The 15,115-nt window shown below is 44.9% G+C and overlaps 1 protein-coding gene across 1 annotated transcript in view; it reads right to left on the bottom strand.

Moving 5' to 3' along the window:
* The window catches only part of LOC119379432 (structural maintenance of chromosomes protein 3), a 661,154-nt gene that overhangs the window by 577,873 nt on the left and 68,166 nt on the right, over positions 1 to 15,115 (bottom strand). The window contains exons 5-7 of the mRNA XM_049411979.1: positions 7,656 to 7,735; positions 7,516 to 7,594; positions 7,227 to 7,459 (exon numbers count right to left, since the gene is read on the bottom strand). Of these exons, the coding sequence (XP_049267936.1) occupies positions 7,227 to 7,459; positions 7,516 to 7,594; positions 7,656 to 7,735 (392 nt within the window). The remainder of the gene's footprint in view (positions 1 to 7,226; positions 7,460 to 7,515; positions 7,595 to 7,655; positions 7,736 to 15,115) is intronic.

The following is a 15,115-nucleotide window of genomic DNA, read 5'->3' as shown; positions in this document are numbered from 1 at the left end:
CCAGTGCGATCCTGGCTTGACCACCTTCTTCGACCGGTGTCCTACAGGCATTACTGACTCCTTCTTCCTCAGTTTCGGACCACAGCTCGGGCTGCACGCCACGAGCTGTCTCTCCACCAATCGGGTGCGGAGACATGTCGCACACACCATCGGGTATCTTTCCACTCCAGTGCACACTATCATATACCATCGCATACCATTGAGCACTTTTCCCTTCGGATCGCATACTATCGTATCTTCTTCCTCGTCGGGCACGTCTCTCGTGCCCCTTTACTCGTGACACCCTCTGTGCCTCGTAACTGCTCAAATTACAGTGCCTAAAGCTTAGCAGATAAGGTGTTCTGCTATGCTACGATCGACATTCTCGTATTCAAACCCAGTCACACTTCAACAGACGCGAATTGCGGAACAAAAACATTCATGCACCCAAACGAGCAAGAACTAATGGGGGCAAAAATTAACCTTATAGAGTTGCTTAGGAAAGTTAAACCTCAAATAACTACAGAAGCAACGAGTAATTTCTGTCATGCAGGTCTTCACGAGAGGGGCACTGCATTTTGGGTTTAGATAAAGGTGCAACTAGATGAAGCTAATTTGAAGTTAATCCTGGTAATAAATCGTGTTGCACAGAATTAAAGCGCAAAAAAGCCATGCTAGCCAGTCACACCCATCACCATCTTGCGGGGTAAGGAAGCAAACACTTAAGAGGTAGAATTCCACAAGTGCACACCAACGCGTTTTCACTCATAAGCTGCACACGCATACTTACTAAACAATGCAAAATGTCACCTTCGCATTGCTAAGCGTGAAGTGTTTGAATCTTGCTCAAAAACCTTTGACAAGCAAAATATACCTTTCTAATTCAAACCAAACATCAAACAAAGATTTCACACAACCCTTGTTTCCTTCGGTGTCAGTCTCTTCACATTAATTGCAAAGAAAGACAGCAGTTTAGAGGCATAACAAATATAGGGGTGCGCGAATATTCGAAATTTCGAATATTTTTCGAATAGTGTTTGCTATTCGATTCGATCCGCACTGGAATATTACTATTCGAACTATTTGAACTTCCCAAAGACAAATACAGTCAACGTCCGACTGAAAGTGCCCCCTTCAGACTTTCAGTATGCTTCACCTCATTACACTCTCGTATTGCGGCAAAGCTGCCTTTCAAGCTCCGTTACGGTCAAACATAGCCAAGACACAGTCAACATCCAATTATAAGTGGTCCCTATATTTTCAATATGCTTCGCCTCATCACACCCCCGCATTGCGGCAAAGCTGCCTTTCAAGCTCCGCTACGGTTGCAAGTGTATTAACTCAAGAAAACACTGGTTCCAACATGGAGGTGAAAGATGTGGCAGAGGTGGGGGCTCAGTTAATGCTGTTTTGGACCTGAAATTCGGGCAGGAAGTCCTAAACATTGGACGCCGAATCTTTTTACCATCCAAAATTTCAGATGTTATTATATATCGATGTCTACGAGGTCGATTTGGAACTCCGGACTTGAAGGGAGCACACCCTTGTACGCCACATCAGTTGGGCTTCCACAGAAGATGAAAGAGGAGAGGCTGAAGGAATGGCATGTTTGCCTACCACATGTAAAGTGTTGTCGGCAACCCTTTGGTTGCACCAAATCATGTAGATAAATACAATTCGGCCTCTACATTGCGCTTCAACCTAGCGAAAAGAAACACTTTCATGTTGCTATCTCATAAGAATATGCTTAGGAATCCTCTCTAACTTTTCTTTTTCTGCAATTTCGCTTCGAAGTATTCGAAAAATATTGTAGAAATATTCGAGAAATATTCAATTCGATTCGCACTCACACTTCAATATTCGAATTCACTTCGCACCCAAAATTTTGCTATTCGCACAGCTCTACAAATAATTAAAAATGATGCCACGTGTTTCCCAATCGCAATTGTGAGCTACATTAATACAAGTGCTCTGTGTGGACATGCCAGGCATCCAACATCGTCTGCTTCACCAGACATCAAGATTGCGCCAGTGGTTGCAATGGGGCCACTAGATGGCAACAATGAGCACTAAGCAGAAAGTCAGAGAGGCGGAAAGGATTTATTGGATAGCAGCGATGGAAAAAAAACCAGCTTTGAGTAACTACCGAAAGGTCAAAAACGAAATAAGAAGGGAGGTGTTTTACGATAATTCGAGAAGAAGAGCTTTACAGTTTGAAGCGAGGTCGCATTGCCTTAGAATGCGTAGTTATAAAGCGAGATCCAGTAAAGAAAAACAATGCACATGCTGTGGGGAAGCTAAGCAAACGACGGAGCATGTTCTGATTGAATGTGGAGATATCCACCCAGGTGTATCTTTGGACACGAGCCTACACGAAGCCTTGGGTTTTAGGGACAACAATGGAAAGCTGAACATGTCCACAATAGAAAGAAGCAAGAGACGGTTAGAGTATTGGTGGCAGAAATGTAGAGAGAAACGACAAAAATAAATAGTGGGAAAATATGATCATTCATGCCGTGAGTGGCACAGAGCTGGGCTGTGAATTTCTTTTTGTTTTTTTATATACAGTATAACCTCATTACAACAGACTTTCATAGCAAAGAGGATTTTGGTCTGTTGTAAAGGGAGTATATAAAATCCAAGTACTGTTACAACAGACTTTTATGCAAACATCGAATGGGTCTGTAATAACTTGAAATTACAAGTCACAAACATGGTCTTATTCTTATGGGGGACCAAAAGAAAAATGTGATTTTTGGAAAATCACATTTTCAGTTTTTGTAGCCCTTTTTCTATCCGATTCCAAGATATCTTCACTGAAAACTATGGAGCAGCGCTATAAAATTTTTTTTGCGTCTGCTGACTTGGCGAAAATTGCGGAAATAGTAAAAAAAAAACTCGTTTTTCAAAATTACAGCTCGGCAAGTTCTCCATTTCAGCTAGCTCCTCCATTCAGTAAAAAGCGTACAAAATGCACATGTTTAAAGTTCAGTTCGAGGCCTCTAATTGGCTGCTTCTGCCGTGATGCTCGCTTCGGGAGCGTTGTCTGCTGCTTGTGCGTCGCGGGGTCACGACTGTCGGAAATTGCACTAATTAGAGACGCGTTCGCGCTCATTCTGTGTTCACGGGTCGACGATAATTTAAAACATAATTACGCTTTAGTTTGGCAGCTGCAAGCGGAAGCTCAATCATCAGATTACGATAGTACGCCGCACTAGTCGCGAACATCGTAGACGTGCAACTCGTTGGACCCGCTGTTAGGTCCTGCTTATCAACACTCTGGAGCATATGACGAAGACCACCATGAGACAATTCTTTGTACTCGCGATCGAGCATGACGTACTTTGAAAGATCGGGCACCGCGGCCACGCACATCGCAACCGTGCTTTCTACTTGATGTCGTGGCTAGGCCTAACTCCGATCACGGTGCCAATGTACGAGACGAATCCGAACTTTGCAGGCAAGAACATCGCGCTAGCAGACATGCGAAAGCGAAGAAGCCACAATGTCCATCGCAAGCAACGAATCACATCGCCCGCTGGCTCAGAACCACGGATGGGCATTTTGCGCATCAGCAGCGGACCCCGACGGCCAAGCTTGCCGTGCAGCGACCGCTCGGAAAAGCGGTGGCAGCGGCTAGGAATTTCGCACGTCAGCGTCTCAAAACGCAACACCAAGCACGCTGCACGCCGATTTTTTTGTCACTACAGCTAGGCATAGCTGATCATTGACAGACCGGAGATCGGCGGCCTTCGTTCTTAAATCGGCACGTCGACATCCGCGGCGCGCTGTTCCAGTCTCAAAAGTATGCTAAGCGATGTTTGAAGTCGGAAGTTATTGAATTTGGTATGTCCGTGGTAGAAAAGTCTGCTGTAAAGGAGTCCTGACCACCTTGCTGGCCTGACATTTTAGTCAATTATATCCGAATGTCCGTTGTACCAGAACCAGTTTTAAACGAAGCTCAGTCAATGGAACAAATATGGAGGTCGGCATAACGCTGCAAATTGGTATGTAGTATCCGAATGTCTGTTGTAAACAGATCCGTTGTAACGAGGTTATACTCTAATAAGATCGATTTAAAGTAGACAAGGCATTAGGCCAACTTCAAAACATGTCACTGCCCCGTTACAAAAGGGACGCTCACAACATCCAAGACCTGTTCATTTCATACCAATCTGGTTGCTACCTAAGGAAGGCACGGTCGACTTCTGCAACACTGCCAACATGGTTCAGTACACCTTTGATGTACAGCGCTCACGGAATGAAACTTGACAACAAAACTAACAAACAGCGTGTCGTATCGCTACGAATCTGGCCACTGAAAGCGATTCTGGAGTAAGTGTACAAGCCAATACACGACACTGGTACGACACAAAGTAAAGCCGGTGGAAACAAAGGAACATGCCTTACTTAGCCCTAAACTGTCGTGTTTCATTCTGTGAGCAGTCCATAACCATTGTGACAGTGGGGCATGTAGTCAGGGACAAAAGTTTGTAGCCTGCAAAAAAAAAAAATACTGCCATTTTTTAAGTTCAGTACGGATGTCACTCATGCACAGCAATTCTCAAAGAAAACCCTTTCCAGGTGGAAGGTGCAAGAAAGGCCATGGCAAAATACAGCCCTTTCTATGTGGTTGCAGCCTACAAACATTTGTCCCCAATTACACATCTGTATCCATAAAAATGAAATGGGCATAGGTGAGGCTGCACCAAAGATAGGTTGGCACAGCCCTGAACACATGGCTTTAAAGGGACTGACAACTGCCCAGAACATTAAATGAGATGACTCCACTGATGGAAAGATTCTCCGTCGCATTGACTCAAACCAACCCTGCTTTCTTCGTGAGAGGTGGATTTATATTTTTATTTCTTAATTAAAAGTCGCGAAAAATGACCTGTGGCGCGCCTCTGGCGGCAAAAACATGAACGATCCGATGAACCCAGCCACGTGACTGTTAATTGCTGTACGCGGTCGACAATTTTTTTTGTTAGTATTGAAATATTGTTTGTTTCTTTATACAGTAAAAGCTCGTTAATTCGACTCTCGTTAATTCGGAAAATCGGTTAATTCGGACACGTCATCTGGTCCCTGTAAATATACGCATCACTCTATGAGACTGGGCGCTCGTTATTTCGGACAGATTTGACGGCAAATCGGATAATTCGGCGACTTTCGGGCCGCTGGCGAGTCTCGAAAACGAAAAAAGAACAATTCGGAACAAAAGTGAAGCTCAAACGCAGCATCGCCATGGACATCAATTATTGACTTGGCTTGGATTGAGACTGGTTGAACGCCTTTTTTTCGCGTGTGGGTTTTGTTGCTTTGTTCCCATTGGTGTGCTGCATCGTTGATCGCCGATTTATTGAGGAACGTTTCTGTACGGCTCCTTTAGCTTGATCGTTGCTGGTGCTTTTGTGCTGACTTCTCGTGCGACCGCACTCTCCGCCGATGGCAACGCCGGCGAAGCGGCCCAAGTACGAGGCCAAGGACTTCACCACCAAAGTAGAAATTTTGCGTGCTCTGAATAACGGGCTCTCCCGACAAGAAGTGATGAAGAGTGATGAAAGGGGATCCTTCAATCGGCGGCAAGAAGCAAGGAACGAGTAACCGTACTTTTATCCCCCAACGTGACGGGAACAGAGCGCTTGCCGCTTCTCGTTATCGGAAAGGTTCAAAAGCCACGCTGCTTTAAGAACATCAACAATCTTCCCGTGCATTACCGTGCCAACCGAAAAGCATGGATGACGGATGAAACTTTTGCGGTACTGCAGACATCATACGAGCTGCTGAGCACCTTGAAGGGCTCAGAAAAATTGTGTCCGCGCGAATTTCTGCTCGACAACAGACAAGCATCCGCGATTACTTTGTTAAGTAAAGGTATGTTGAAAAAACTCGTGCATTTATTGTGTTTATTTCGACCATTCGATAATTCGGACATTCGGTTAATTCGGACATTTTTTCCGGTCCCTAGAAATCCGAATTAACAAGCTTTTACTGTATTAAAAGGTACTACTCCATAAAGATGTACATATAGGCCTGCGTTAGTAGTATGCATTAAAGTGGCGTTGCCTTCGCGTCCCATGCTCGTCAGCGCGTCTTGAGAAACTTTGCAGCATGCTCATGCAACCGTGCACGCAATTTCCAGGTTGCTAAGATTTTGGAGCGACATAGCTTTGCTACCTACACTTCGTCTAAGAAATGACGCACGCTGCTACCCGGCACGGCCACGCATATGTGTAGTGACTTTTTCGATGCCTTGGCTCGGCTCGTGCATCGAGAGAGTAACAACGCCGGAACAAGCCACCCATGACACGCGCGCAGGCAACCTTGGACGCATGCGCACACAACGTGGTACAAATACAGGGAAGGTGTATATAATGCCACATCATCTCATTGTAACAGCTTGTTATTTTCAAAAATAGTTGAAAATCTCTAAATAAAGGTGGTTAAGCATAGTTACAGGAACTCCTGCAAAAGCACAACAATGATAGCTTTCACAAATCACGAGAAGGGCTGGCGGCATCGCTATCAATTCTCAGCGTTGCTGGACGAAAGGTACGTCAGTGTTTAGAGCCTTACAGATCAAAAAGTACTGCTTGTAAAATAACTACGTGCTTTTGGGATTAACTACTGCAGCTACAAACACTGCGAAGAGTGAGCTTTCTGTCGCGCCGTAACAAAAAGGGTCGAGAAAAATCAGTTGTCGGTCCCTTTAAAGGGACACTGAATTGAAGCAATGAATCGGTTTAAATTGATCAAGTGCACTCTGAAAACCCTATTGTCATTCATTTCAGCATCATTAGTTTATTATTAGCGGAGAAAACCTAGGTTAAATTTTCACTTTTAAATTTCACCGTGCATGTCTCAAATTGCCTCAAGGAAATTTCCTGAAACTAGACATGTCAAGACTCAGAGGACAATGTACTACTTCAGTTGTACTGAACTACACAAGCCTTAGCAGAGGCGATCAAAATCGTCACAGTGACTGCTGTGGGAATTGCAATGCGGTGTCGCCACCCGCATTTTCTGTGTGGGCATTTTCTCGTTTACCAAACGTCTTCTCGTGGCAAGCGTGGCGATTTTGGTGCTGTGAAAGAGGAATTTACTCAATTGTTATTCTCTTCAGTGTCCCGTTAACAGTGATCTTGCCCCCAGCTTATCATGCAGTTCCATGCCGTTGCAGTTACTTGCCTCCTTATCACCCCTACATACAGCTGACAAACGCATGAGCACAAATGAGTCATAACCTGCGCATCTTATCCCATTTCTGGTACTCCTTGAGCTCCTCTTTCTCCTCTTCGAGCGTCTGTAGCCGATCCTCAATGTACTTGAGCAGATCCTCAATCTTGGACCGCTTGCCTTCAGTATCACGCAGCAGCACCTTACTCTCCTCACGCCGCTCATCGTACACCCGCGTGCCTGCCACCTCTCGCAGCAGCTTCAGGCGTTGTGAATCGGGCGCTGTAGCCATCTGATTGATCTGCATGTACAACCATAATTAGAGATGACAACAAACCATGTCACAATAAGACTTGCCTTGCCCTGTTTCACAATGTAGTAGGGATTGCTCCGTGAGAAACCGGCGCTCTCCAAGAGGTTCATGACATCCGTCCTTCTGCAGAGCAAGGCAGTTGTCATTCCTCATCTCAAAACATCACAAGGAGGAAATTACTCACGTAACCATCTTTTTGTTTAAAAAATACTGGTCTTTCTTGGAGCCAATCACACGTCTTAGCGATACCTCTTCCTTGTCAACCTAAAAGGTAACATGACTTTTTTTTAGTGTGCACTGTAGAGGGCAACGATTCAGTATTGCAAAGACTACAAGGCACTGCTGCAAAAGATTACCATCCATCATTTTGTAACACCAAAGTGTTGCTTTTTCTGTGCCAGTCAAACCAACAAAAACCAACTGAATAACTCCAGTTTTCAGGCTTTAAAAACCATGCACAATGTGAAGCAACATTTTCTTAAGGCAGTCAACGGAGGTACATCGGGCTAGTCCGTTGTCCATGATCGTAAAATAACAGCGCAAAAACAACGAATGAACACACGGAGACAAACGAGCGCTGACTTCCAACTGGTTTATTTATGCAGAAACACAGAATTTGTAGCACTGACATATCACAAGGAACAAATGTGCATCAATTCCTTTTCTTTGAAGGAGTGCTAACGCAATGGTCACCAAGCTTTTCAATCAAGTCAGCTTCTATAATTTCACGTGTGATATGTTCCCGGTTTCTGGAGACAACACTCGACTTGACTATAGAGAACTAGAATATACTCTAGTGGCACGACCGGCAGGCCGCGCCACCTCTTTCGGCGGTCCGAAACGCCACGGACCGCCGCTAGGATTTTACGTGGCGCCACTGCGCCTTTTGCTAGACGCGGCCGCGCGGCGCATGTCACTTAGCGCAGTGATTCACGACAGCACGGCTGCCCGAATCTCGCAAATCGCTTCGTCGGCGGCTACAATTTGATTACTTTACAAGTAGCGGAGTGTTCTGTTGCATTTTCTCGTACGGACCATGGTAGAGCAGCTGTCTGCATCTTGTGAGGTATCCCACTCAAACAAAAACACGACCTCAAGTTAAATATCCAAAACTGCGAATCAGTTTGGTTGGAATTTTACATAATCTAACTTTCTCAATATCGATAACAGCAATTTCATGTTTTCTTGCCTTTACCGATCACTTTCTTCCTCGGGTTCATATTGTTATGTTTCACGCAAATATATAACGGCAAGGTTATCTTCAGATAACAAAAAAAAATATTATAGGCATGGGTTATATACTAAATTAATGGACTCATCCCTGAACTCTCAGTTATTCATCTTGTTTTCATGGCTTTAGTTATGAATGTCTTATTAATACCCCTGCTTGCTCAGTTCTTGGCGGCTCCAGCAATGTAATCAATCGATCATGCATTGTCTAATCTTTTGTTGTCTATCTCACGTAGAAATCTTCACAAATTAATATTACTCACCACTTCCCTGTCATTGCGCGCGCGCTACGTATCTGCCCACTATTCTTATTCCAGCTCTTACACCCTGATTTCTATAACAAACCATTGTTAGAAGCTGTGTCTAATGCTGACTGGTTTGCTGCTCTTGACCAAATGATCCGCAGGTACCCTTTTCACGAGTTCTAATAAAGTTGCTATTGCATTATCACTCCTGGTCACGAATTCACGAATTCAAGAACCTAAAAGCATAGACGTCGGAAGGATTTTGTCATGGGGGGCACCAACCCGTGTTGGATCTGGGTGGGGGAGGGGAAGTGCTGGTATGGCTTGCAGGGGATGGCGGGGGGTCAAGTGCCCCTTCCGCACCGCACTGCCATTGGCTAAAAAAATTTCATTTGTCCAATACTAATGTGTAGCCCATATATTCATCACTTCAGTGTCCTATCATTTATTCTAGTCTGATTTAGCCTGTTTGTTTTGTAACACGTTATATTGTTGTTTACAATCCTTTTCATGGAAATGTCCTTTCCAGTATATGTATGCCACATGATTCATAATGAAGGAAAGATTACTCTTAAAGGGGCCCTGCAACACTTTTCGAGCATGCTCAAAAAGCGCTGCCGATCGGTAGTCGAGGCTCCCGAGAACACGCAAGCCAAATATTATAGCGATGCGCACGGCCTGGAATTTACAATAAATTCTCAAAGTCAGCTGAAAATCGCTCCCTCTTCTCTCGACAAATGATGTATTACAGGGTTCGTACAGGTTTCAAAGGAGAAAATTCAAGGATATTCAAGGACTTTCAAGGCCCTATAGGAGGATTTTCAAGGCCCTCTTCGAGAGGTAATTTTTTTTCCCATGTCGAAGATCTTGAAACAGTGCTCTCAAAAGGTCTGACATTTATTGCACAAAGAAAAATACATGTCACAATACAAATCTGCTTGTATTGCACACAATAAAAAATAAAGATATGTTTACCAAATATCACAACATAAATTGCTTCAAATGCACAAAAATCTTCAGGAAGCAGCTCCTTATAGCTGCCCACTTATACATATCACAATGCAATTCTGCTTGTATTGCACGCAATAGAAATAAATAAAGATAGCTTCATCAAATATCACAATGCAAATTGCTTCAAATGCACAAAGCACCTAGCGGCTGCCCACTTCAGGCGAGCTCCAGAAGCTTTTGCTGAATTTGGACGTTGAGCGAGTGTAGCTCACCAGTCTTCTCCTTTGCCGTCTTCCTCAAGCTATTTGACTTGACAATGTGTGCCACATCGTTTGCTGCCTCTGCTTTTTCCGCATAGGCATCTGCAGAAGCCATGAGGTCATCAATTGTCAATTCTAGCCTTTTTTTCTTTCTTTTCATTCCATCGAGCTCTTCCTCTATGCATTGTTTTTTCCTCTGCTTTGAAGCTTCAAGGTTTTGCTTCTTCTCGGCTTCTAAGTATGCTCCATACTTGTGTCTAGCAGCTGACACTGCCATCCTCAGTTCCCTGGTGATTGGAACCTGCAGAACACCACCTGCCTTCTCAACCGCATCACACACAACCCGCTGTGAAACATAGGAAAGGTCCTTGAGATTCTCCACGCACACCTGTCGGTTCACAGTGAATCCACGTTCAACTGTGGCCTGGCCGTGACTGAGGACAAGCAAAAGTTTTACGATGGTCCATAACTCAGAGTAGCTTGAACTAAATTTCAAGAGGTCAGGGTAGAACTCATCCAGCCTATCAACACTCTTGTCATATTGTCTAAGCTTATGTTTCTGCTCGTGCAGAAGCTCCGTGTACTCGGCCAGCACAGTGTCTCGAAAGTGTTCAGCTATTCTACCCGCAGCGATGAGGGTATCCAACACTTTTCTAAAACCTGTAAGGCATTCGTCGGGCTTTGAACACATCTGTCGCGGGTCCAGTGAAGAAAGGCCCCTAACAAATACAAACTTCAAGGGGCTTCGCTCTAGGACTTTTTTTGTGGCACTGATCAAAAACTGTTTACATTCCATCCGGAACTGAAACACATCCCTTGAGCTTACCCGAGAATTCTTGATAATTTGCTCGGCTTTGTAGCCTATATCCACCTTTTCAAGTGGAATATGATTCTCAACATTATCAACATCGACCTTCAGCAGGCCAACGATTCCTTTGGCAGAGAGGATCGAACATTTCAAAAACTTCATCAGCAGCTTCCTGAGAACAGTTTCTAAATCCTTTGCAAGAAAAAAAGCCATTGGCTTGTCTGTTTGGTACTCTACCAGAAAAGGCTTGAGTGCCATTGCCACACACAACGCAAAATTCAACTTTGCTGGCAGCAAAGCATCACAGCTGAACTCAAACAAGTTGTTGAATGAGGCACACTTCGGCAGATTAACTTCTTTCTTTCTAGCAGCCTCAATGTACTTTTTGATGTCAGACCACACCACCAATGCTCTCTCAATGACAGGGACATTCTCCAACCACCTGTGGGCAACAAACTTGAGAGGAAAAGTGCACTGGCCTGTAACTGACGAAAAGTCTTCTCTCCGTGCTGGGGCATCTTCAAAAAGTGTGCTTAGACTAGACAGCAGGCAATCAAGTCCCCATTTAGTAGCTGAAACTCCTGCTCTATACGCGTTGTGCACTGTGTGAAGTCCACAAGTGCCTAAGTCCACACACTGAACTTGGTAATGTTCTTGCAAGTGCTCTTGGAGGCCCTTAAAGAACTTCAGATTGACATTGGGACCGTCCATGGATATCTGAAGAATCTTTGCCAGGGGCAATGGCTCAAGCGAGCTTAGCAACTTTTCCTGAATGTCATTCGCTGTAGAATGTCCCAGAAAAACGGAGGTATAATATCTTGTCGTCACCTTCTGGGCGGAGTCCCAACACCTCACGTGCACATCCATTTGCTTACTGTGCAGACAGTCATTTGCCGACTCATCGAAAAGTACGACGAAGAATTCACACTGTTCTATCTCTCGCTGCAAGGCCGAAAGAAAGAAAGGCCTGAGTCCATGACATGTCACATATGCGCATTTCTTTTCACCACAAGAAAACGCCTTCGCCACTTCACTGTCCGGAAACATGCGTCGAAATAACTCCCCTGCTTGGGATGACGACCGGTACGAGAAGTGGGATGTGACGACTTTCAAAGTCCAAAGAATTTCTGCGTCAGTGACAAGCTCGTGCGTTTTAGAAGCATCATTTAAGCTTGGCGACTGCAACGGAGACGCTGTAGTGGACTGCTCTGTCGGAACAGGCGTCAGGTAGCTTTTCAACGCACTCCCTTGCCCCATCTTGATTGCGCCAATATGCTTGGCACTTTTCATGTGACTTTTTAAAGCGGATTCACCCATGGCAGTCACATCAAAAGTTTTGCCGCAAAGCTTGCACTTAGCCCGATGCGGATTCGTCGTGTCAGGTGCAATCCAGTGCTTGTAGTCGTCATGGTGGAGCCACGTAGTCTGAAATTTGCTTTTTCCAGGCATTGTTTAGCATATCAACACATCACTTGCTCCCCTTGTACTAACACGTAGAAGGCACGCTCATTCCAAAAAGCGCTGGTAGCACAAGGACACGACTAGGTTAAAGCCCGCGCACAAACGCGGACGCCACAATGGACATGCGATAGCGATGGGGCGACTGCGCTCGCAGCCGTTACTACTTCCGCTAGCGCCGGTAGTGACGTTTTAAGCCACTGACACGAAGTCTACATTGAACGCTGCCTCCGAAACTCGCACCAAGTCCAATGTTGCCAGCGGCCAAACGAGATTCGGCTAAATAGGTATAAAAATTGGTACGGTTTCCTGCCGCATTTTAGAACTCAAACAAAAGACAAAAGTTGAGCAAAGAAAACCATTTTCATGATGACAAATACAATTCAAATTTAGCATTCAACAATTCAAGGTTTTTCAAGGACTGGTCCGAAATTCAAGGTTTTTAAGGGCCTTGAAAACACACTTTCGATTTTCAAGGGTATTCAAGGGTTTCAAGGACCTGTGCGCACCCTGTATTAGTCCGCAAAATATGACGCGATTGTCGGCAGTTCCACCATTGGCTGATGTTATAATCACGATAACACCCTCATTATTACTTTCGTTGTTAATTTTGAGTTCAATAAGTAGATAATATGTAAGTTTATATTCTGTTATCGCGTTAAAAACACCGAACAAATATTAATATTAGCACTTCCGGTCTCACCGACAGCTCGTCTGCTCGTAGTTGCGTGGTTCTGTTTTCTTCGCCGAGCGCAGTGCCGAAAACGTGAATATTGCTGTGCTTTTGACCATCGCCGGTTGCCGTTGAGAGTGGCAGCCGTTCGAGTGTTGCCTCGTCAGCTGGGAACTGCATCGTCGGCACGTTCTCACGACCAACCGAGGCAAGGGCGCAGCGTGTCTCCGATAACAATGCTGGCGTCCGGTAATGGCGGCGCTTCGGGGTCGTCTGCCAGTGCCGTCTTACGAGGCGGTGTATCGGAGTATGGGCCGAAACCGATCTCAGCTGTCATTCGTTCCAAACGAGCGCACAGGTTTGCTTCCATGGTTGGCAGAGCGATGAAAACACTACGGCGTTCGAGGTGCACACCCAACATTACCAAACCGACGCGCAGTTTTCAAGCACGCGCGATACACATCGCGATCGACTCCGCTCGACGAGAACGACGCAAGCCGACCGGAAGTGGCGGCACAGACCACGTGGTTGCGCCGAGACGCCAGAGAGAAAAAAATGAAAAAAAAATACCGCCGGCGCTGACGTTGCCTCCTCGCACCTCCGCCCTCCCTCCCTCCCCTCACGCCGCGCGCAGCTTTCCGCGCGCTCGCTGCGTTGAGTTGAGAGAGAAAGCTGCGGAACGTGATCTCTATAATTTGGTAACACCACTTAGACTTGATGGATTCGAAAAATTTTTGCGGCATATGGCTCGTGAAGAGTCATACGTCAATAATGGGACTATTCCAATATAACAAAGAAAGGTGTTGCAGGGCCCCTTGAAGGGCTCGTTTTTTTTTGTTATACACAATTTTAATGAGAACTAACAGACAGCAATGCCAAGGAAAGTACAGGGGGTGTTATTTGTAGTAATTAGAATATAAATGTGAAGAAACTAAAGTGGACGAAAAGATAACTTGCCGCCGGCAGGGACCGAACCTGCGACCTTCGAATAATGCGTCCCATGCTCTACCACTGTTCCACACTCGCCGCCATGGCTGCAACCGGCGCTGACTAACACTCCTAGGTCTAAATGTACATATATACCCTATAAAGTGGACGGGGAGATGACCGCCGCCATAGCGAAGTGGTAGAGCATCGGACGCATTATTCGAAAGTCGCAGGTTCGGTCCCTGCCGGCGGCAAGTTATCTTTTCGTCCACTTTAGTTTCTTCACATTTATATTCTAATTACTACAAATAACACCCCCTGTACTTTCCTTGGCATTGCTGTCTGTTAGTTCTCATTAATGATTCATACTGTTATTTTATCTGTCATGCATATGCATTTCCAAATTATCCTTTGTGCTTCATGTCATTTGCACTGTTTGTAAATCTTCACTATCGCGCAACGCTTCCTGTATTTGTAAACTCTACTTGCTGCGCAACCAGCAGGAAAGAAGGAGGGAGACAGGAAAGAGCGCAGACTACCAACTGTTTATTGTCAGTTCACGAAGCCAATATATAGGCATGCCACACTGCGCCGTCACGATGCGCACAACACCAAGATTTATTTACAAAACTGTCCCGTGGACTTTGAAAAAACGCCTCATTTGTACCAAGCCCCACAATTTTCTTACTACGTTATCAAAAGGTGTACGCCTCTATTTGTATTTCTTTTAACTGACAATAAACAGTTGGTAGTCTGCGCTCTTTCCTGTCTCCCTCCTTCTTTCCTGCTGGTTGCGCAGCAAGTCGAGTTTACAAGTATGAACCAACTAGTCTGCAAAGAAGTATTGCTGCTTCCTGTATCTTTGTTATTTGCACATTCCATATTCTTTAATTATATTATTCATGCTAAAAACCAGCTATCGTTCTTTGTACTCGACGTATATAAACTGCTGTAGCATAGTTTTTCGGCATAGTTTGAAAATAATGTCCCATTCCAGTCTTTGACTTCGGGACCTCCTCCTGCATATATACTAGCTGTAATCTTTTAATCATCACAATTATTAAGATGCGTCCGTTTTTATTTTCAATCTGA

The sequence above is a fragment of the Rhipicephalus sanguineus genome, chromosome 1 (genome assembly GCF_013339695.2).
Source record: "Rhipicephalus sanguineus isolate Rsan-2018 chromosome 1, BIME_Rsan_1.4, whole genome shotgun sequence".
Classification (NCBI taxonomy): Eukaryota; Metazoa; Arthropoda; class Arachnida; order Ixodida; family Ixodidae; genus Rhipicephalus; species Rhipicephalus sanguineus.
Note: the sequence above shows the minus strand (reverse complement) of the source record. Positions and strands in the feature narration are given on the sequence as shown.